Genomic DNA, 22,225 nt, shown 5'->3' on the forward strand with positions numbered 1-22,225 from the left:
GTCATATTGCTTTGTAGCCTATTGTCATACAGTTGTCTTGGCCAAACCTTTCTTAAAATGAGGTAATGAATCCCAAAAGAAGACGTTTATTTTCCAAAATAAAGGAAATAAGGGAGCACAGTGAGCCCATAATCCCTGGATACGCCCCTGTTTGAAGGGGGTTTGAGACATTTTGATCAAATTTGTTGCTCGGCGGTCAAAAACGATTTTATTTAAGCTATTAATTGATCGAAAAACGACATATCGGCTACATATTTACGCTGTAACCGCGTAAAGCTCCTCATTATTTTATTTTTTCCTACACTGTATAACCGCCTGTCCATCCATCTATCACTCCCGCGTGCGCCCACAGGTGTGGTGACGATGACAACGCGGAAGTGTGTTGTCAACAGCGTAGCGAGCCGCTGGAGTCAACTGTCCTCAGTCAGACACCATGTCCAACAAAGAAGATACCAGATACTGTCACCGCTTCTCCTACCTTTTAATCAAATTCATCCTGTTCGCCTATGCCATCGGCTGGTGGGTGAGTAACGTCATGGCTACTGTTTGTTAAAAGGGGAGCGCGCGCTGTGTTTGCTCAGAAAGCCCCGGCTTGTGGGGACAGAAAGACAGACAGACAGACAGGCAGGATGTGTGTGTGTTTATGTATGGTGTTGGCTGTGGCTGTGTGTGCTGTTCAGCTCCGGAGAAATACAGATGTTTTTATTGAGAGGAAACGACCGATATGTGTTTTATCCCATTTTTAAATGACAGCCTTCAGTGGAGTCATCTCCAGTTGTGAAGCGACAGGTGTTGTACCTGTGGAGTAATGTTATTCTGCTGGCTCTGACTTTGATAACCGTCTTGTGTGCCTCTATGTGGCCGCACCCTCCCCTGTGAACCTTTACCCTGCTCTTACCTGGCTGATCTGTGCTGGGTAAACACAGCCAGGGTGCAAATAAAGACAAAAGGAAAAGAGGAACAGTACATTGAGGCTTTCTGTGTTTCTGGTAGACTCCACACACTGCTGGTGCACATTTTGTCATGTCCTGCTGTGGTCAGACATGAGTCATGTGTGGGCAACCGGATGACAGATCAGACAGCAACAAGGCTTTCAGTGCTCTAAATGACAGAGTTGGTCTAGTAATGGTAGTGTTCAGATGCCAACCAGCATATTCTGCATGGTAGTCTTTTAAAAAAGTGTAGCAAGTGAAATGGCTCTTTGCTTCTGGTTATTTACTTATTTAATCATTTGATAGGGCTGTACTGTCATCTCAGACCATGACAGGAGTATACTACAGGCTCACAGTACACACCCACTTACTCCACAATAGGGTAAACCATATCCTGCTAAGCGCTTGATAACACTATGACAACATGTTTTTTTATGGAACATAAATAACTGCCGTTGAAAAGCACCCATCAACAGATTTGGAACTCATCAGTGATAATGATCCAAGCATGATTCAGTGCGAGAGTACGCTAAAGATAAAAGTAAATAAAGCCTGAATGACTGAGAGCTGGGCGTTATCTTTATTTGCATCTGATCTAAGTAAGCAACACCCTCATTTTTCAACATCTGAATGTTTTTGGCCTGAGTGACATGCTCTGCAGTTTTTGTATACAGCAAAACCATATTTCACAGACTGCTTATTAGGGCCGGGAATCAGTACTTGATACCTTTAAGGTATTATAAGTTAGCTACATCATTGCAGCAGCTATTCGTCCTGAGGTCCACAACTTTACATTTGTGACAGTGCACAAAACAACTCACATACAGTACAACATTTAACAAAATAACAGGACTGGACTAAAACACTGACACAGACAGACAAGACAGCTCCTAGTAATTCAGCAATTAAGATATATACTTTTTTCATGATTTCATTTGGTAAGTAACCACCAGTTTGGGGCTAAATTTTCCCTGATGATGCTCCATTATTTTAATATTAGACCAAGTATTTACATCATACTATACATTCATATTTGCATGTTCCTATACACACATTACATGTGCATTAAAAGGAATATTTTTTACCATGCATGAAGTTCATAACAGTGTATGAATCACTTTTGTCTGTAATCTCATTTGGAAAACATGAAACTATGATTAGCATACTAACAGAAAACCATCTCTAACTAAATGTCCCTGCACCACAAACAAAGACAGACCCTTCACATCCTGAGACATATGGCACAATGAAACTTATCTTTGATATTAATAAATTAGGCTTTGGCAACTATACTTTTGTCTGTTTTATGGATTACCAAATTAAACCAGTGCCAAGTAGTATGGAAACATCTCCAGTCAAATGATACCTGAATTTGATCCTTTTTTGCATCGGGGGTCTGATCCCAGACTGTCTCGACTTCCCGCTGAATCAGCAAACTTTCTGCTGCTGCCGTCTCCAGATCCGCTCTGCTGCTGGTCAGTTTAACATCTGCCTGGTTAGGACCAGCAAACACAGCAGCAGCCACCAACACTGAGCTGGTAAACGGAACAAACTCACACAGACCTGAAATAACCGTTGGGTAACGTTAGCCATGTGATACCAACACATTTTGCTCTGTTACTGTGTGTGTGTGCAGCCGGGTGGACTCTCACAACTGTCCGTAGCATGGAGCTCACACTCCCCCAGCTGCAGCTGTTTGAGTTAGCAGTTCAGCGTGCCACCAAGACATTTTAATACATGGCAATACTGCATGCCTCTCCATTCACATTATGGGTATCACATAAAATAGTCTACTTTATTGGGTTTCGTTACTTAAGAGTATTAGTATCTTAATTTTTTAAACGAGACCAATACAAGATATTAATGACTGTGAAGGGATCTGCTGATGGACAAGAGGTGCTTCTGCAGGTCTGGAATATTCACAGACACCAGATGTCCGGGGGACTGTCCAAGGCCCCCAAAAAACGCAACCAGGTTATTTAGCTACATCCTCCTCATGTGTAACAAGCTTTGCAAACATGCATCAAATCCAAAGTCCCTGGGAAAGCTATAACAGAAATACAAAGCACAATAATAATAATAATAATAAGAGTATTTTATTATTTAATTCATTAAAGCGGCTATAATCAATATTTTTTTCACAACAAATGTATCAAATCACAATGTGAAGACGATGTGACTGTGTGAAAGGTGTTGTTTGTAATGATGAACCTACCGAATTATCACCTGCATCTGCAACTCTTCTGGGGCTTTACTGAGCTTTGTGGAGAGTTTCAGCTCATTGTGTCCGACTCTCATAGTGTCCATTTCAGCTGCAGCAGGCATCAGGGAAAAAGTTCTAAAAACCCATCATACCCGACCTGCTCAGCACCAAACAGCAGACAGACACATTTAGAGAGTAGCTGGTGAACACAGTGGAGCACTTAGCAGCTTAAGAACCAGATATTTCACTTTTAGGAGCTGATGGAGACTGAAAAGATGAAAGACGGTGAATATTTAATTGACATTCAACAGCTGGACATAAATATAACTCCACATGAATGATAATGTTGCTCCATAACTGCCGGATGTATAAATAAGCAACTGTTTGCCATATCTACAAAAAAGCTGTGGTTGTTAACTTTAACAAAACAATAACCTTTTCATATTTGCTAACACTGTCACTATATTCACACAGCACTAAATGAGACAAATAATCTGTGAAATAAATCGTACTCTTCTACCTACTCTATTGCTTTGTAGCATTTCTAATGGTGTTACTACATGAACGAAAACATCGAATCAGACCAAAGGAGTCTCTCAAGCAGCTCATCAATCACTGCTCGTGAACCACAGTCAAACTGTCAAACTAGGCAGCGCTGATCGAATGTGAATCAAGATTCTGTTACTGCGTTGTCTATTTCTCACCTCAAATGTTTTCAGAAACATATTTTAGCGCAAGTTTTTCAGGCTAAGGACCTCTTAGCTCAAAGAGATACAGAGCAAGGCCCCTCCCACTAAATATATTGTACATAACTGGATTGCACTTCAGGTAATTCTCTGATTATTATCAGGTCTTCTTTTGTTTGTGTTTGCCTGTAGCTGTTAAGTCAGCATCAGTTGTAGCGTGGCTCAGTGCATCAGCCTCACCCGCTGCACTTTTGTAGGTGGTTTCTGAGGTGGAAGGAATGTCAGAATGTCTCGCTTGAAAAGGTACAAAATCATCCATTGTGGCTCACAGGAATGTCCGAACACTTGGAATATTAATACAGCTAATTGGCCAATATGTTTCGATAGTGCGTAAGTGTTAGCTAACTAGTTCACATGATGTTATATGGATAAGAGTCGCACAATGATTTAGCATTAGCTAGCTTCATTGCTATATTCATTTGTAAACATTAGTGTTGTGTACTGTAAGTTATATGGGTTTGTTTTATGAAAAGGTTGATTTATCTTTGCAAATAATATGTTGTATTCACGTTGATGTGTATTTTTAGCTTTTGAAAATAGAAATCAAATTATCAAACAATAATTTAGAGGCCCCCTGCAATATCCTTGAGGACTCCCCAGGCGTCACAGACCCCTGTTGAAGACCCAGATAGTTTACTGTTTAGCTGTAAAATGAGAGAGGTGGTCTGGCTGCTGGTTGCGATGCTCTGTACTAGGGTCAGTTAAATCCAATATGGCAGCCGAGTACTTCCTCATTTTACAGCTAAACAGTACATTGAAATATGTTTTGGAAACATATGGGGTGAAAAATAGGCAATACATTAACAGAATCTTGATTCACATTTGATCAGCGCCGTCTAGTTTGGCAGTTTGACTGCAGTTCACGATTTATGACTGACAGCTGCACCAGAGACTCATTGGCTCTGATTGGTTGTTGCTTACCATTCTGAGTCGATTCCAGGGAATGCCATAAGGAGCAGTAGGAGGAGGAGGAAGGACATTATATTTTTTTATTACAAACTATTAGTCTCATGTGCTTCTTTCAGAGCCTGCGTTATCAACAGGGGGTCTGACACCCCTAGGGAGTCCTTAGAGTTACTGCCGTGGGTTCTGCCAAATTATTGTTTGATAATTTTTTGAAAGTTTATTTTTGTCTTTTCAAAAATTAAAATGTCTGAAAATACACATTAATATTAATCCAGCATATTATGTGTTTTGCAACAATGTATCTGTGTGAAAGTGGAGTTTCCTGAAATACAAATACAGATCAAGACTGCAGCCTGAGGCTGATATGACCCGCTGCCTGCCAGCCTCCATCCGCCTGGTTTAATGTGCCATGCAACTTTATCGGGTTCCATGCTCCATCTCTTTCAGCTAAGGGGTCCTTGGCCTGAAAAACAGAGAAGACCCCTGTTTTAGAGTATAGTGACAGTTTCAACCAATATGACATAAAGATATTTTCATAAAAGTTACCACCTGTAGCTTTTAAAGTGTTGTCTGAAGAGCACTCTTTGTCCAACCTTACTTGTCAGATGAATATAAACAAACATTATCTTAGCAGTAGGGGCAACTTAATATCAATAACTTATTGTTGTCAGGTCTAAATTTGATTGGTAAAAGAGACAGTTTGCGTCATAACAGTCGCACATCTTCAGCTGCAAGGAATCATTGTTGAAGTCTTTGTCCAATTTAAGTGGTTTAGTGCTTGAATTTGTTCTAAGATGCTGCTCTTTGTCCACAACAAGGGGGAAATGCCTTAATGATAATAATTAAAATTTCCATTTTTATTTTTATAGCCATAACTTAAAGCCATTCATCTTCTGGTTATGACACTTTTCTCCATAAGTATCTTGGATTAACTGATAGAACTGAAACAATATTCTCTGATGGCTTACATTATGTCAACTTTTTTTCTTTCTTTTTTTTTCCATAGGAATAAAGGTTTTTGTGCACCATATCTAAACCCTGCAGCTGCTGCCTCTCACCGACAACATGACAGATTGTATATTTGTGCACACAGATGGCTGATTGACACAACACTTACCGTACAAAGAAAATCACTTGTTTGTTTCCTCTGTGAGACATTTCTGAAACGTTTATTCATGAGGAGAGAGTGCAGGAGAGAGTGGGATGGTGAGGCAGAGGGAGTCTGTAATGGGTTTATTATGGAGAATGAATGCTGCCTTGATAGAGGAGAGGTGAAACAGATTAATGAGTTATATTTACTTTGCTCCCGCAGCTTGTTGATTCAGTCATGCTAAAGAGACTTCTCACCACATGCTATCTCTGAGGAATGTGGTTTATCTCAGCGTGATGTGATACCGTTCAGAATAAAGAGCAGTTTGGGTCATATTGTCACATCCTCTGAAACACATTGACAGTAGCTAATGTTCACACTCTCAGCATTAGAATGGCTGCTGTTTTTATTGATATCCGCACCAACGGTATGTCTCATAGTACTGGTGTGTGAAATTAAACATATTTTTAATTGACTGCATGTTGTTCCAACATTTCTTGCAATTAGTGACACATGCTGATACAACAAGCAGCTTAATTGGCAGCATTGGTCAAGTTCTTTGGTAGTGAGCTTGTGTCGCCTGAACACATTCTTGCGGCATGTTAACAACCTCAGACCTTTGCTCTCTTGTAGATTAACAGATTTTTTAAACTGCCTAAAAAGGAAACTGTAAGAGTATTATTGGCTTTCAATGTCTTGCTCTCAGTTTCATTATGCCCAGTGTAAGCCTGGAGGGGATCATACATTTGGTCATGTGTGAGTGCATGTGTATATCTGCCTGTCTGCAACCAATGTGGCAAACTACTTTACCAATCACCCTCATATTCTATACATTTATGACGGTATGGTCAAGGGTCTCTCATGGTGATTCACAACAGTTGTTTTGTTCAGTCACTGGCCGCTGACTGCTCCTCTTAACTGGCCAGAAATGGGCTCGGCTAAAAACAACAAGCATTACTGTCTGTTTCAGGCCACATTTTGGCCTCAAAAACTGGCATGCATAGAAAAGTTTGGTCTCATTTTGAACCAGAGTATCTGCAGATTAACTCCACTTATCCGAAGCTGGGTCGCGTGGGCAGCAGGCTGAGCAAAGTATTCCGGACACCCCTCTCCCCAGCAATCTTTTCCAGCTCCTACTAGGGGACCCCGAGGTATTCCTAAATCAGACAAAATATGTAATCCCCCCCGGCGTGTTCTGGGTCTGCCCTGGGGCCTCCTACCAGTTGGACATGCCAGGAACACCTCTAAATAGAGGTGCTGTAATGTGAAGTTAGGCACGTTCCAATATAAATTAGTCCCTTTTTTGTTATCTTCATCACCATTTTGACTAAGGCAGTGGGGAGGGACAATTCCACTGGGGGCACCAGACTCGGTTTTGTTCTGTCTGTCGCACGGCGTCATACCAAACAGTGAGCATTTCAGAAGCGGAGCATTTTGCCTGCATGATTTTGTAGACTTGTAGATTTTGTTAATTTGGTCATTTTTCCTTGATGTTTGTGCTTCTACCAAAAGTAAGTAAGCAGGCTATGTATTTAATTGTCCCCTTTTTTTAGATGACTGGTTGCTCTGTATGAAACTTAGATCAAAACCTTGTGTCTGGTGCTCATGGTAAACAGGAAACAACAAGATACACAGGAAGGCAAATAGGCACTCCAAAAATAAAGAAAACCAGGAAAGAAATGTTAAAAAACCTGTAATATTGTGGCTAAATAAAAATTGTTTCATTATTTTGTATTTGTCTCACCTGTCATGTCATTATCTGGGTCACATGATGGCCTCCTATTGGTTCCTGCTAATAGAGGAGTGGCCATACCTTTAAAAGCCCCGACAAAGACCTGCAGTGGTCAAAAGACATTTGGCTCTTTTAATGATTAAGCCATTACTACAACAAAGGCTTTTTAATATTTCCTTCCTTGTTTTCTACATTTTTGGAGTACCTGGATTTCCGTCCTGTGCTTTCTTTTCTAATCTATTTTGATTGTGTTTATAGTTGTTATTTTGTTGTACTGTAGCATACAGAAAAACTGTCCAAAGTCCAGTTATTAATGAATTCAAATAAAACACAAGAAGCTTGTGCTCTAGAGAAAGGATCAACACTCAGTGAAAAACCTAAGCCCTATGATAAGCTAATATGGCAAGACTTAACTATACAAACCAATGAGCAGTGATAACTAGCATGTCTTTGGGGTCATCGGGTGGGAACCTCCTTTCACCAGTGTTTCGTCTAGTTGGTCCCACGACACCTCCAGGAGGCTAGACAGTGATCTCTGGCGTCCCAGAGACACTCCCCTAATGCCAGGTCTCACTGCTCTCCACACTAACCTAATCAACCTCCTTTACCTTACTTACACATGGCTTTCTCAGCCCAAACAGCACTGCCACCTTCAACCAAACCCAGGCTCCGTACATGCGAGCTCCAGGTAGAAGCAGGGCTGATGCTACCTTTCCTAGCACATTCACCATACTCTATTTCACATGATACTACCTTTCCTAGCACATTCAGCATACTCTATTTCACATGCTACATAGCATAACTCCAATATAAGCTAAAGTTAAAGGAGCTAAATAAACTTACAGGATCAGCAAACACACTCACCATGCCGCATGGCCTCAAACAAAATGGATTCAAATAGGCCACTCCCACACTTAAATACCCTTCCTCTTCCTGGACTTCCTCCTTACTTACACACATGGCTTTCTCAGCCCAAGCAGCACTGCCATCTTCAACCAAGCCCAGGCTCTGTACATGCGAGCTCTAAGTAGAAGCAGGGCTGACACTACCTTTCCTAACACATTCACCATACTCTATTTCACATGATACTACCTTTCCTAGCACATTCAACATACTCTATTTCACATGCTACATAGCATAACTCCAATATAAGATAAAGTTAAAGGAGCTAAATGAACTTACAAGATCAGCAAACACACTCACCATGCCGCATGGCCTCAAACAAAATGGATTCAAATAGGCCACTCCCACACTTAAATACCCTTCCTCTTCCTGGACTTCCTCCTTACTTACACACATGGCTTTCTCAGCCCACACATGGCTTTCTCAGCCCAAGCAGCACTGCCATCTTCAACCAAGCCCAGGCTCTGTACATGCGAGCTCTAAGTAGAAGCAGGGCTGACACTACCTTTCCTAACACATTCACCATACTCTATTTCACATGATACTACCTTTCCTAGCACATTCAACATACTCTATTTCACATGCTACATAGCATAACTCCAATATAAGATAAAGTTAAAGGAGCTAAATGAACTTACAAGATCAGCAAACACACTCACCTTGCCACATGGCCTCAAACAAAATGGATTCAAATAGGCCACTCCCACACTTAAATACCCTTCCTCTTCCTGGACTTCCTCCTTACTTACACACATGGCTTTCTCAGCCCACACATGGCTTTCTCAGCCCAAGCAGCACTGCCATCTTCAACCAAGCCCAGGCTCTGTACATGCGAGCTCTAAGTAGAAGCAGGGCTGACACTACCTTTCCTAACACATTCACCATACTCTATTTCACATGATACTACCTTTCCTAGCACATTCAACATACTCTATTTCACATGCTACATAGCATAACTCCAATATAAGATAAAGTTAAAGGAGCTAAATGAACTTACAAGATCAGCAAACACACTCACCTTGCCACATGGCCTCAAACAAAATGGATTCAAATAGGCCACTCCCACACTTAAATACTTCCTCTTCCTGGATTTCTCGTGAGAGGAAGTGGATCTCTCCACCTGATCTCAAGGGGTTATGTGCCCTGTTTAGTAGTTCCCCCTGTTGGCCCCCAAGTGGCATTACTTCTTCTCTTATAGATAAACTGGCTACATTTAATTGCTTCATCTGACATTTCCCTCACTGTCTTCCTCAAACTCTGTCCCCGCACTCCAAGTTCCCCCAGGAGTGAGACAGCTGATCTTGCTATGAATCCCCTACACCCCACTTCCACTGGACAAATCCTAGTCTTCCATCCTCGCTGCTCAGCTTCTGCTCCTAAGTCTGCATATCTAAGCTTTTTTCTTTCATAGGTTTCTTCCACTGAGTCTTCCCAAGGAACTGTCAGCTCAATGAAATAAACTATCCGTTGACTCACTGACCACAACACTAAGTCAGGCCTCTGCCTGGTACAAACTATTTCCTGGGGAACAACAAGCTTTCCCCCTAGATCTACTTGCATTTCCCAATCACAAGCACCTTCTAGGCGGCCACACCCTTGCTTCCTCACTAACTTATCTCGTCTACATTTCTCTCCCTCACAGACAAACTGAATGACTAAACTCCTATCCTTAACACCTTCTGAATTCACCTGTCTTCGTTTCCCTTCGATGCCTGCAGCTAAACATTTCAACACCTGATTATGTCGCCATGTATATCGGCCTTGTGACAAGCTAACTTTACAGCTTGACAAAATATGCTTTAAGGTTGCAGTATGTGAACACAATGGGCATGATGGGTCCCCATTTACCCACAGTTTTAGGTTCTGGGGGGTTGGTAACACATCGTATGTAGCCCCTACCAGGAATCTAATATGATTCTCCTCCATACTCCACAGGTCCCTCTAACTGAGCTTCCTCTTCTCTACATTTTCCCAATTCAACCACTGTCCCTGTTTAGCCTGGGCCACTACTTTTGCACCCCTTAGCATCTCTTCCTGTCTACGTATCTGTTCTACAACCAGCTTTCTTTTATCTTTGAGACCTGCTTTATTCCATACCGGTTTGCCTGAGCCAAGCCCCAGGCCTCCCCGGCCAAACTGAACATTACCTACAATCTCTGCATGTCTAAGAGCTGCCTCTGCCTCCTGAACTGCCGATTTTGGGTTCCACTTCCTCCCCTTGGTTGGATTTGGAGCCACACTCCTAACTACCACGTCCTTACTCCCAGATAGCAAGAGCTCCGTCCTGACCTTGGTACATTTAAATTCCTCTGTTAAACTAGATACTGGCAGCTGAAGTATCCCTTTTCCATACAGTGCAACACTACTTAGGCACCTTGGAGCGCCCAACCACTTCCTAATATAGGAGCTAACCGACCTTTCAATTCTCTCCACTACAGATATTGGAATTTCATAAATTGACAATGGCCACATTAACCTAGGATATAGCCCAAATTGCAAACACCACAACTTCAACTTTCCTGGAAGTTCAGATTTCTCTATTCTATCCAATCCTTCTGCCACATCTTTCCTAAATTTCACCACCTGTTCCTCATCATTCAACTCCACATTGTACCACCTACCTAAGCTCTTCACTGGCTTTTCCCTAATTGTTGGGATTTCCTCATCATCTATGACAAACTTCCTATCACTTAACTTCCCTCTACATATCGAGATGCTTCTAGATTTACTAGGCTTGATCTTCATACTGGCCCACTTGAGGTTCTTATTTACCTTCTCTAGTAGCCTCTTTGTACATGGCATTGTTGTGGTCACCAGTGTCATGTCATCCATGTAAGCCCTAACTGGTGGAAAACGCAACCCATTCTGCCGTCTCTCTCCACCTACCACCCACTTAGAAGCCCTGATGATTACTTCCATCGCCATAGTAAATGCTAATGGAGAAATTGTACACCCTGCCATGATGCCTATTTCTAGCCTCTGCCAACCTGTTGTGAAACCTGCTGTACTTAGACACAACCTAATATCCTGAAAATATGCTTTCACTAAGTTAACAACTACCTTTGGCACTCTGAAGTAGTCAAATGCACTCCAAATGAGGCTGTGCGGTACTGAACCAAACGCATTTGCAAGATCTAAAAATACTACATGCAGGTCCCTTTTCTTAATCTTTGCTGCCTGAATCTGGTGCCAGATCATGCTAGTATGCTCTAAACACCCCGAAAAACCTGGTATTCCTGCCTTCTGCATCATGGTATCTATTAAGCTATTCCTTTCTAAGTAGCTAGCTAATCTCTGCGCAACTACACTAAAGAAAATCTTCCTCTCTACATTCAAGAGAGAAATCATCCGGAACTGACTAAGGTCCACAGACTCCTTCTCCTTAGGAATGAGGACACCCCCTGCCCTACGCCATGCTCTTGGTATAACTTGCTTCTCCCAAACTATTCTTAGCTGTTTCCATAAAAATTTAAGGGTATCAGGCGCACTTTTATAAACCCGGTAGGGGACTCCATTAGGCCCTGGGGCCGAAGAAGCCTTTGCACGCCTGACCACCTCCTGAACTTCCTTCCACCTAGGTGGTCTGACATCCATCTCATGTTCTATCCCTTCTAATGGGGGGATATCGGGTGGGAAACCTACTATCCTATTCTTCTCTAAATCTGAATATGTATTTCTCAAATATTCTTCAACCTCTAGCCTTTCTGCTTTGAGCTGCCCTCCCTTTTCCTGGCTGAACAATCCTTTAACAAACTTAAAAGGGTCCCTGAAAAAACCTGTCCTTACATGTTCCTTCTTCCTCCTCTTTTTCCTGAGATACTCTGCCCTTCTAAGAACTGCTAGCCTGCTTTTCAACTCCTCTTGCAACACATTAATTCCCTCCCTTTCTTCTTCTGTAGCCTTTCTCCACACCTTTCTTAACTGTCTCCTTTCCTTGACTAGCTCCTCTATTTCTCTTTGCCGCCTAGATTTACCTGACTGTACCCTCTCACTCCTCTTTCTCTCATGCAACCCAAACCTCTCTACACCATATGGGTAAATTATATCTCCCATCTTTTCTAACCTTTCTATTGCATTTCCTCTAAGCCTACTCAGGATTACTGACAAATCTCTATTAACTATCTCCCATTCTTTACTGTCATTTGCCCTAGGCCATCTAACTCTAACCTTTTGCTCTATGGTTCTCTCTCTGACTGGCACACTGGCCTCATTGTCACCTGCATCCTCTCTTACCCCCCTCTCCTCCTCCTCCTCCTCAGTGGCAGCGTTACTGATATCCTGCGAACTGTGGTTTTCTACCTGCCACTGGACTTCATCCGACTGACTCGACTGACTTCTTAGGAAGTACTGATCAATGCGGCTACTCTGCCCTTTCTTTGCCACACACAATGACATGGATGAAAGGTTTATGGCTGTGTTTTGATAGTTAAAAATACGTTCATCCCTATAATTATATCTGTAGGCTATTTCACATAAAGCACTTGCTAGTAGGAAAACTTGATCTGCTCTATAAAAGGCACCATGGCTCTGTCAAAATTGGACAAGATACATAGTTTTGTTAGCTCTTGTGGTGGTTCTGAATCATGCTGCAGCATGTCTGCTGACATTACAAGAAGTGCTTAGAATGGCCGTCATCAGCGTGGGCATCCACCTGGCAGAGATCTGCATTCTACTGAGTGCACTCTTGCAGTTTATTGTTCCTTTATTTCAATGACCTGTCCCTTACATTGACTCAGTGTCCCACAGGAAAGGATGTCCGTCTGCTGGAAATCAGCTGCTGAGACTGCAAACAGCCAAGCGAAATGGCATATGCTGGAGAAACAATGTACAGGAGGAATTTCCTGTTTACTTTGTAAAATAAATGAAGTCATCCTTGGACAGCGTCATACTGTATGACCACAAGTGTTACAGCTAGTGAAGAGTGAAACCAAAACTAAAGCAAAGTATGAAAGAGTAAGATGATAATTCATGTTCAAAGGTCACGTTTTATCACCTTTGAATGTCATTCTGAGTTGTTGTTGTTGTGCCAGTGTGTGTATAACCATAGACTGTAAAAATAATGGATGTAGCTCACTGGTTTGCAGACTCCCGTTTTGAAGCCCTGAGTTCGGCATTCTGACCATCGCCACCTTGGTATTTTGTAGCCAGAGAGGCTGGGGCTGTGGCCTAGCGAGGCGTGGATATGACTGAGAAGCTAAGGACACCCAAAGTGGTCCTCCTTTAATTATGTGTAACTTTAAGCTCTAATAAAACACAAGCACCTGGAATAGATGAAAATTCCCCCCCGTGCAGTTGTCATGAATGTTGAAATTAGCTGTAGAGGCCAACACTGTTTTTTGTTCCAGCCTGTAAACATGTTTATTTATGCTGAAAAGTTGGGCATTTTAATATGGGGATCTTTGGGGATTGACCGGCTTCTGGAGCCAGCCTCAAGTAGCCATTCGAAGAACTGCAGTTTTTGGGCCTTGATTTCATTTGTTAGTCCTGGAGCTTGACTCTTGGTCGTGGCATAATGCAAACAGTGCATTTGGTAGGCAAAGCAGTTGGTTAACAGTGGCTCTGACACACTGAAACACATGCACACATTGGGACTTCTCAGGTCTTTGACTTTTGACCTGTCAACAGTTGTATTTGCATTGTAATTTGGGACTTTGTGCCTCACTGACTGAACGGTAACTCTTGTTGCGTGAGGGAGTAACCTCAAAATCAGTCATCTACATTCAGGCAACTTGTAGAATGTCCATCAAATAAACATGTCCCTGTTTGCTTCATGTGAAAATCATAAGGTTACAGGGTGTCTTAGAATGTCTTTAAATTCAATTTTAATAAAGAATATTAGACCTCAAAAGTCATTAAATAGTATTGCATTTGAATTTATGAAATTGCCACAAATATTTCATCTAATGTTGTTTGTCTATCTTTTAATTTATTTTAGTCAAAATGAGTCAAGGTCTTTGTATGAAATTCCACATTTCTGATGTTACAGATCTTTTAACCTATCACTGAACCTAATGCTGTCTTTTACCTAATACCTGTGCTTACCTGTCGGTAAAATGTAGATTCACCTAACTCACTCTGATAAATATATCCCCACATAAAACCTACCTCAACGCAGGGCCACACACACACACACACACACACACACACACACACATATATATATATATATATATATATATATATACACGCACTTATCTGCAATGTTTGAATGAGAAAAAAGTGTTTTGTCCAAAAATCTGTGTTAAATTTGGTTAAAATTATTTTGAAAAAGGTCTTATAAAACATTAAATTTAGGGGTCTGATACCTGTACACAGCCTGCACTTTAACTGTCCTCATAACGGTCTAAAATCAAAGATACAGTGATGTCCTCCTAGGACATGCATTAAGACAACCTCCTCTGTTACTCTCTGTGTAAACTCACACCAGTGTTATGTCTCCTTCGATGTTTGATCACATTTATTAATTGGATGATTAAACCTGAGACAAGACTAAAGTGATTCAGAGAATCCAATTAAAGAAAATGTGTCCTTTAATGTCATTTAATTTATTCATTTGCAATAAAATTCACTTATCTGTCACTGCAGTCCATCCAGTCTGATTAAACTGCAGGTTATAATTAGACTTTAAAGAGGCTGTACGATTTCAGTAGCAGCAGTATCATACTCTGGAGGTATTAGAGATTCAACTGAATTAAGAGATGTAATATGACGTGAAAAAGCATTTTTCAAAACCAATCTGCGAATTTATTTCATCTTTCTTTTTCTTTTTTTTTGATTTAAAGAAGAAATCATGAGACATGTATTTTCAGCCCATGATTTCAATGCATATTTAATTGATTACTTCTAATTAATTGCAGTTATTCTAGGTTACCACTGACGCCCTGAGGACAAAGTCACAGTCCTGCAGTGAGTCCTTGTATAAGTGCATGTCTGCAGCTTGTAGCCTGGTTGGTTTCATAGCCTCATCTGAATTTCGGCACTGTGCTGTAATGCCCCCAAGCACACTAATAGCACTGTGAAATTGTTTTGGCACAGTGTACAAGGTTATATAATACAACTTAACCTTGGCCTAATGCCCTGATATTGTCACTAAGTCATCTGCAGCTAAGTGCACGCTGATAAACACAGAACTGCCTGTGTTATTATATTATCTCAGCTATTTTAGTTAAGATGTGTTAACACAAACCAACAGGACTCTCTGTAAAGATAATCACTCATGATCATCTTTACAAAAAAGAAATTAGAGTCGCTCTGTGTATGGCTCTAAGTGCCTCCCTCTGCTCTTGGCTGAATTGAAGTGAGTCCAGGGTGGGCCTGCGACTAGCCAGCAGCAAGATACCCTAACAATCAGCAAGCAGGGACATGTAAGGAAAAGACATGATGGTGTATTATAAACAGTGCTCGGACCTCCGGAACTCACAGACGATTACTAATGCAAAAAAACTTATTTTCCTTCCTTCCTTCGTCCTTTCCTCTTGTCTGTCTTAATTTGGAAAGGCTGAAGATAAATCATGGCGAGGCAGACAGCAATTAGCAACAAACATGTCAGAGAAAGAGGTGTTTGCAGTAGCAACATGCTGAGATCTGACGTCTGACGCTAAGCTCTGTGTGTGTTTGTGTGTGCGTGCGTGCGTGTGTGTGTTTTCTTGGAAGTCATCTGTGCTTCAGGGAAACTAAAACTGAATTAAAAAGGTCGACTCCACCTTTTTAATTGTTTTCCGTTGAGTGACTGCTGGCGTGAAGTGACAACCAACACTGCTACAAATGTGAAGACAACAAGGCTGTTTGTTTACTATAAAGTTACTTCTTGTGTTTAGTGCAGCTCAGCAAATGTCAGCGTGCCAACATGCTTAACTAAAATGGTGAGCATGATAAACGTTAGCATAAATTTGGTTAGTCTTGTTAAAAACCTCATCGTGGTTGTGTGTCCACCAAAGCCTTTCTTTACCAGTGCGAAATGGCAGTTGTTGTTCAGCGCCCTGTAATGTAAACATAGCCTAAGTATCCTGGTAAGCTGTAACTGAGCCTAAAACTGAAGCAGCTAAATGGAATTCAGCCATCATTCATTTTATTATTTACACCTGAGTGTTTCCTGTCTCAGATAATCAAACGCATACACGGTCGTTTAAACGTTTGTTTAAAAATCTGACCGCTCATGCCTGTTGCTCTTTGGTCTGATTTGATCTCAGTAATTACTTTCATGCATACAATGTTATCATAAAAAAATTCTCAGTGAAAATAAGATAAAGATAAACTGCAGTTTTCACTTGAAGTGCTTTTCTGTGTGTGTGTGTGTGTGTGTGTGTGTGTGTGTGTGTGTGTGTGTGTGTTTGTGTGTCTGCGTGCGCGTGTGTATTAGTGCTGTATTGTGTTTGGCAGCTTCAAGTTAGCATACTCTCTTGACTCTCTCTCTGGATACATAAAAAAATAATTGAAGCCATTTTAAATGGGTCGTTGGTGTTTGGCCAGTCACTGCTTCAGCTGCCTGATCACATTACAGTCCTACATTTGCCATTTGGCTGTAATTGAATCTGTGTAAGTTGCCCTCTTAATTTTAGATTTGCCTGGAGCTCATTGCAGGGACAGGTTTAGTGTTTAAACTTTGTTGTTGTGTATTCTGTGAATTAATTTTCTACTTAAATGTACAACAGTACACATTAACAAGGAGGAAAAAAAGCTGCTGCAAACTGCTTCACCAGAATCCTTCTTCATGTCCATTTGGCCTGCACGTCTCATTTAAAGGGATACTTAACTGATTTTCAACCAGTTGTGCATCATAATAAAGTGAGTAGAACATGGAGGTAAAATATGGGGAACTTTCCTCGATCTTACCAGCGCCCAGATCTCATATCTCAGCTGAAATCAGCTGTATGGTCAGGCTGTTGCTTGGACCACAGACTGTACTTCCGCATTTTCGTATGCCTGCCACCACAGAAACAAAGAGGCAGATGGTGACAGAAACCCACCCCCACCTCAGTCGCTCTTGCTCAAACTCAGATCAGTCAGTAAAACTAAGCACTGCTGATAAAGTATAAACTAAGATCCTGTTACGAAGTTGCCTATTTCCTAAAATACTTTAGCTTATTGTTCAATTGTTACTTGAGATCGAGGTCCTGTCTGAAATTACTCACTACTCACTATCTAGTCCACTATATAGTGAGGTCGCCATGTCGTGATGTCCAAATGTGTAGTTGTAATTTTTATACCCTATGTAGTGGACTCAAAGTATCCTACAATGCCTTGTGAAAAGTAGTGTGCAACCGATGGTCACTCACCAAGCACTGTATGCCATCATGCAGTGTGCCAAAGGAACGTACAGACACTGAGATGGACAAAAGGAGAGAGAGCCACTCGATTACAATCCGCTGAACACGTTTAAGCTATAATAACATGTTGACGTTTGTTTTACCTGTTTGTTTGCCATGTAATAAACTGTCAATTTAGTTTGTCGTCGTCAGTCCCTGAAGCTGTTGATATGGCATGTTTTAATTGTGCGATAGAAATGACATCATTAACAATGCCAAGAAAATGACCTGAGTAGTTTCCGAAAGTGTTTCTTCATGTTGCAGAAGAGCTCACTATATAGTCCTGTACATAGCACTCCCTACATAGTGAGTAGCCTGAGTGTTCCTAGCTGACCACCATACTATTTCCTGTGTCAAAATGGACAAGCTTGCATTACGCTATCCACCAGCACAAGCGTTTATTGATGCGGTGCAGCGCAATGCATTCTGGTAGTTGTAGATTTTCTGCCTCTTGAGCAAAAGCAAATGTCACAGCCCTTTCCCTCCGTTTACTCTGGTCATGTAGCACCAATTCTGTAAGTATTTGCGTCTTTCTACTGTATAGACAGCCCACATTCATGAAAAGACAAATTTTCCTGCAGTGAAATACTTCTCTAAGATCAAGAATAAGAGTTGTAACACAGTCAACTTCAACCATGCATGATGAAGCAAACTTTCATGAGACTTCAGTGCATGAGTGCAAGGCCTGCTGCTTCACAAACAATTTGTCCTTGCATTTCAGCAGACTCCATGTCACTGTTTACTGCCGTGCTGATGATGGATGGACTGTTTTATCAAGGATTCATCAGGTGTTTGGATTATACTGAGCAACTAGGACATAGTTTACAATGCTGTGAGCACCACAAATTAAAAACACTGTTATTGTTTAAGGTTGGCAGCAAATATCATACACAGATACTTCAGACAAACTCTCTGCATGGTTAATATCAGGGCTGAGTGGAAGAATAAGTTTTCTTTTTTTTTGTAATGTGGGTGAACTGACCCTTTAAGCTTTTGGTCACTCTCATTATGTCCCTCGTGGGCAGTGGCAGTCGCTGAGTCTGATTACATAATTAGCTGCTTCCAGATGCTAATTTAATGCAGATTACAGATGCAGTTTTGATGTATATTAATGTGGCGCTGAAGACGAGGCAAGTGTGGCACGAAACACTGAAGTAGATAGTTTACAAATTATTTTTGAAGGAAGAGTCAAGCGGCTGTCTCAGACAGTTGTTTATCTGGCTTTGTGCAGTGAGCTCAGGTCCGTCTACACTCTCGTCAGTGTTAACAAGTTCAGTGTGAAACAATTATAACATTTGCCAGATGGTGGTCTGTAAATTAAGGGGTTTATTATAATCTAATCAAACCGGCCTTTTGAGAAAGAATTTAATTATTAATTTAATTTCTATGCAAATGAACCTTGATGTAATGAAGCCTTCAGTAGAGAGCAGAGGTATGTGCCTGCTCCATAGCAGTTTAAAGGGTTTTCCTCACGTTTTTAGTAGCACCACACAGCTGAGGCTTTTGCAACAAACCAACACTCTTATCAAATGAGACTTTAAAGGTGGAGTCTGTGTTTCTGGAGAAAGATTGTTGATATTTAAACTCAACACTGGAAGAAATAAGTCATGTGCCGGATCTACCTTACCTCTCTGCTCCCACTTCTTTTTGTCTTTATACATCCATAGCCTTTCCCCTTTCCTGTGCACAAGAATGAACGCCCCCTGTTGCTGATTGCTTGAAATAGTGTTTTGAGGCTCAGTGCCAGAGCTGTGTATGAACGCCAGATTTATTTTCAGCACACACACACACACACACACACAGAGCAGACAGCTAGCGGACCGTGAGGAGATCTTTGCTGAACTGGACTTAAGTGTTTTGGATTAGAGTCGCTAACTCCACCTTTACTGTTCAGTCACTTGTGGCTGACCTGTTTGCATATATTTGAGAAAGCCTGCAATTAAGATCCATTAGCAGATATAGAGTACGTGTTGAGACTGCTTTTAAACCTGAAGCACAAAGCCAAATAAGGCGGTTGATCAGTGTGCACTGGTATTTGAACACCAGAAAAGCCATGCCACCATCATTATAGGGATGATCTTACTGTATATTTTAATTGTCAAAGATCTCAATTTTCAGAACATTAAACTTAATTGTGTCCGAATTATAATTGCATTCTTTAAGTGGAGGTTTGTTGACCTTTTCTTAAAACTTCTTAGTCGTTCTTTCTAGTTTTGTTGGAAAAAAATGGTGATGCTATTTGAATTCAGAAGTAGCAGAGGACGTATAGTTTTGACACAGTTACACATTTACACCAGAAATTGATGCAGAAAAGTCACAAATTGGTGCATAAAAATTCAGCTGAGTGCAGGACATGAAGTCTTTGATGCTCAGAGTTTTCTGGCATTTTCTGACCCCCAAACATTCGTGTGTCCCTCAGTGTTGAAACAAAACCTACACTCTTGTGTTTGTGTGTGTGTGTGTGTGTGTGTGTGTGTGTGTGTGTGTGTGTGTGTGTGTGTGTGTGTGTGTGTGTCAGACAAACAGCACCCATTGTTCGCAGTAAATTCACTCTGTATCCCAAACTAAAGTGCTTTAGAGAACCTAATTTAAGAAAGCTGTAATTTAAGATGACAACACTGAATTATCTGCAGCCCACTCCAGTCTGGAGAAAATGCAGATTATATTTAGACTCTAATTAAGATGTATGATGTCAGTAGCGGAGTTTCATACTCTCAAGGCTCTAGAGGTCCATTCAGACAGGCCGATAATGCGTAGGGAGTTTACAGATCCACTGACGATCAAACAAAACTGAAAGTCTACAGAGGGATTCTCAGCTTGCTTTCTGGGGGCCACATTTACAAAATGACAGGAGGCCAAGGGCCAGTAAATAAACAAAGATTAATATGTATAAATATTAACCTGGACCACTGTCAGTGTGGGATTTTGGGATTTTTTTGTGCAGTCTGGCACCTTATTTATATTCAGATTACCAAAAAAAAAAGTCACAGTGTGAATCTGTTTGTTTTCATGGTGAATTAGAAAATTGACAGGCCAACCGGCACCCTACTGCAGGGCAGATTTAGCGGTACTTAGCATCTCTTTTAACTAAATGACAATGCTAACATGCCCACACTAAAAATGCTAACATGCTGATGCTAAGCATGTGCAGGTGTAATGTTTACATGTTTGCTATCTTAGCAACTACTAATTAGCACAAAACTTAAAGTACAGCTGATGCTGCTGGGAATATTGTTAGTTTAGCATGTATTTTGAATGTCTATTGAAATTCTTGGCATCTAATAGTCTAATATCTAATAGTTCCTTCACATAATTGTTGAGATATTTTCCTGTGGATCCAAGCGATGGACAGACAAACACAACAAACAGTATGATTTTATAATGCTATAAAATAAATTCCTATCATTTAAATTGTCAAACTTGTCAGAACAACTCTCCTGGACGTAACTGAAATAAAGATTCATCTTCAGTCAAAGACCTCTCATTAAGGATGGGGTAATCTTACCTTTGGAAGATTACTTTCCACCAGTGTCCAACTGGTTAGTATTATCTTACACCATAGTATCATCTTCTGTTATAAAATATTATTATACAATAAATCTAATTTTAACCCTCTGTCCAAACCCTCCCATACAGGATGGATAACCTTTGGAAGATTAATTTCTACCAATGTCCAATTAGTTAGTGTTATCTTACAGTATATTACCTTTTGTTGGCATCATTAAAAAAAATCTTATTTTTAGATTTCTAGTCCAAAACCCTTCAGTAAGGATGCAGTAGCCTTGTCTTTGGAAGATCAGTTTCCATAAAGTGGGTTACTGGTTATATTTCTCTCACACGTGCGGAGATGGTGGGTCTTCTTCTTACATCCTCAGAGGACTGTCAGCTTGTGTCTCTGTATGTAACTGTCACATGATGACTCAACACAGTAAAATCTAATAACAGTATGCACTTACAGCAACTTAACACCGCCTGTGCCGAAGTCTGGGGTATCATGAATCAAGCGATTCCACTCACCATCTTCTGCCCCTGCGCTGCTCAGACATGGTAGTACCCTGCTGAATGTTGCTCAAGGATGGAACGACAGAAAATACTCTCATTGTACTCATTCCCACTGACTGGCCTGACCTTATCATGGTCCGGCTGCTATTCAGATCTGTTTTTGAACAGCGTCTTTCTTTCTATGTTCTGACTAGAGCTGCAGCTTCTCATTGACATTTAAGTACTATACAAGACGGGTGGCAATCCTTACTGCCAGTAGTGCTGCAACTAACAATTCATTTCATTGTCAGTTATTTTCTCGATTAATCAGTTAGTAGTCTCGGCACCAGACAATCAAAGATCTCCACCTTCTGATGGCTAGTTTAGTTAAGTCTTTAAGTCTACAGACTGACTTGTGAGTCTAATC

General features: G+C 41.0%; 1 protein-coding gene across 2 annotated transcripts in view; it reads left to right on the forward strand.

The window, feature by feature from the left end:
- The first annotated feature begins 212 nt into the window (after nucleotides 1-212).
- tspan15 (tetraspanin 15) overlaps nucleotides 213-22,225 on the forward strand; it is a 55,215-nt gene continuing 33,202 nt past the window's right edge. Inside the window, exon 1 of one of the 2 annotated variants that reach the window (XM_049565745.1) lies at nucleotides 213-519. In XM_049565745.1, the coding sequence (XP_049421702.1) occupies nucleotides 364-519 (156 nt within the window). In that variant the 5' untranslated portion in view covers nucleotides 213-363. Of the gene's footprint in view, nucleotides 524-22,225 lie in introns of both variants that reach the window. The other variant, XM_049565754.1, reaches the window with a different exon arrangement.

Source organism: Epinephelus fuscoguttatus, linkage group LG2 (genome assembly GCF_011397635.1).
Source record: "Epinephelus fuscoguttatus linkage group LG2, E.fuscoguttatus.final_Chr_v1".
NCBI classification, from domain to species: domain Eukaryota; kingdom Metazoa; phylum Chordata; class Actinopteri; order Perciformes; family Serranidae; genus Epinephelus; species Epinephelus fuscoguttatus.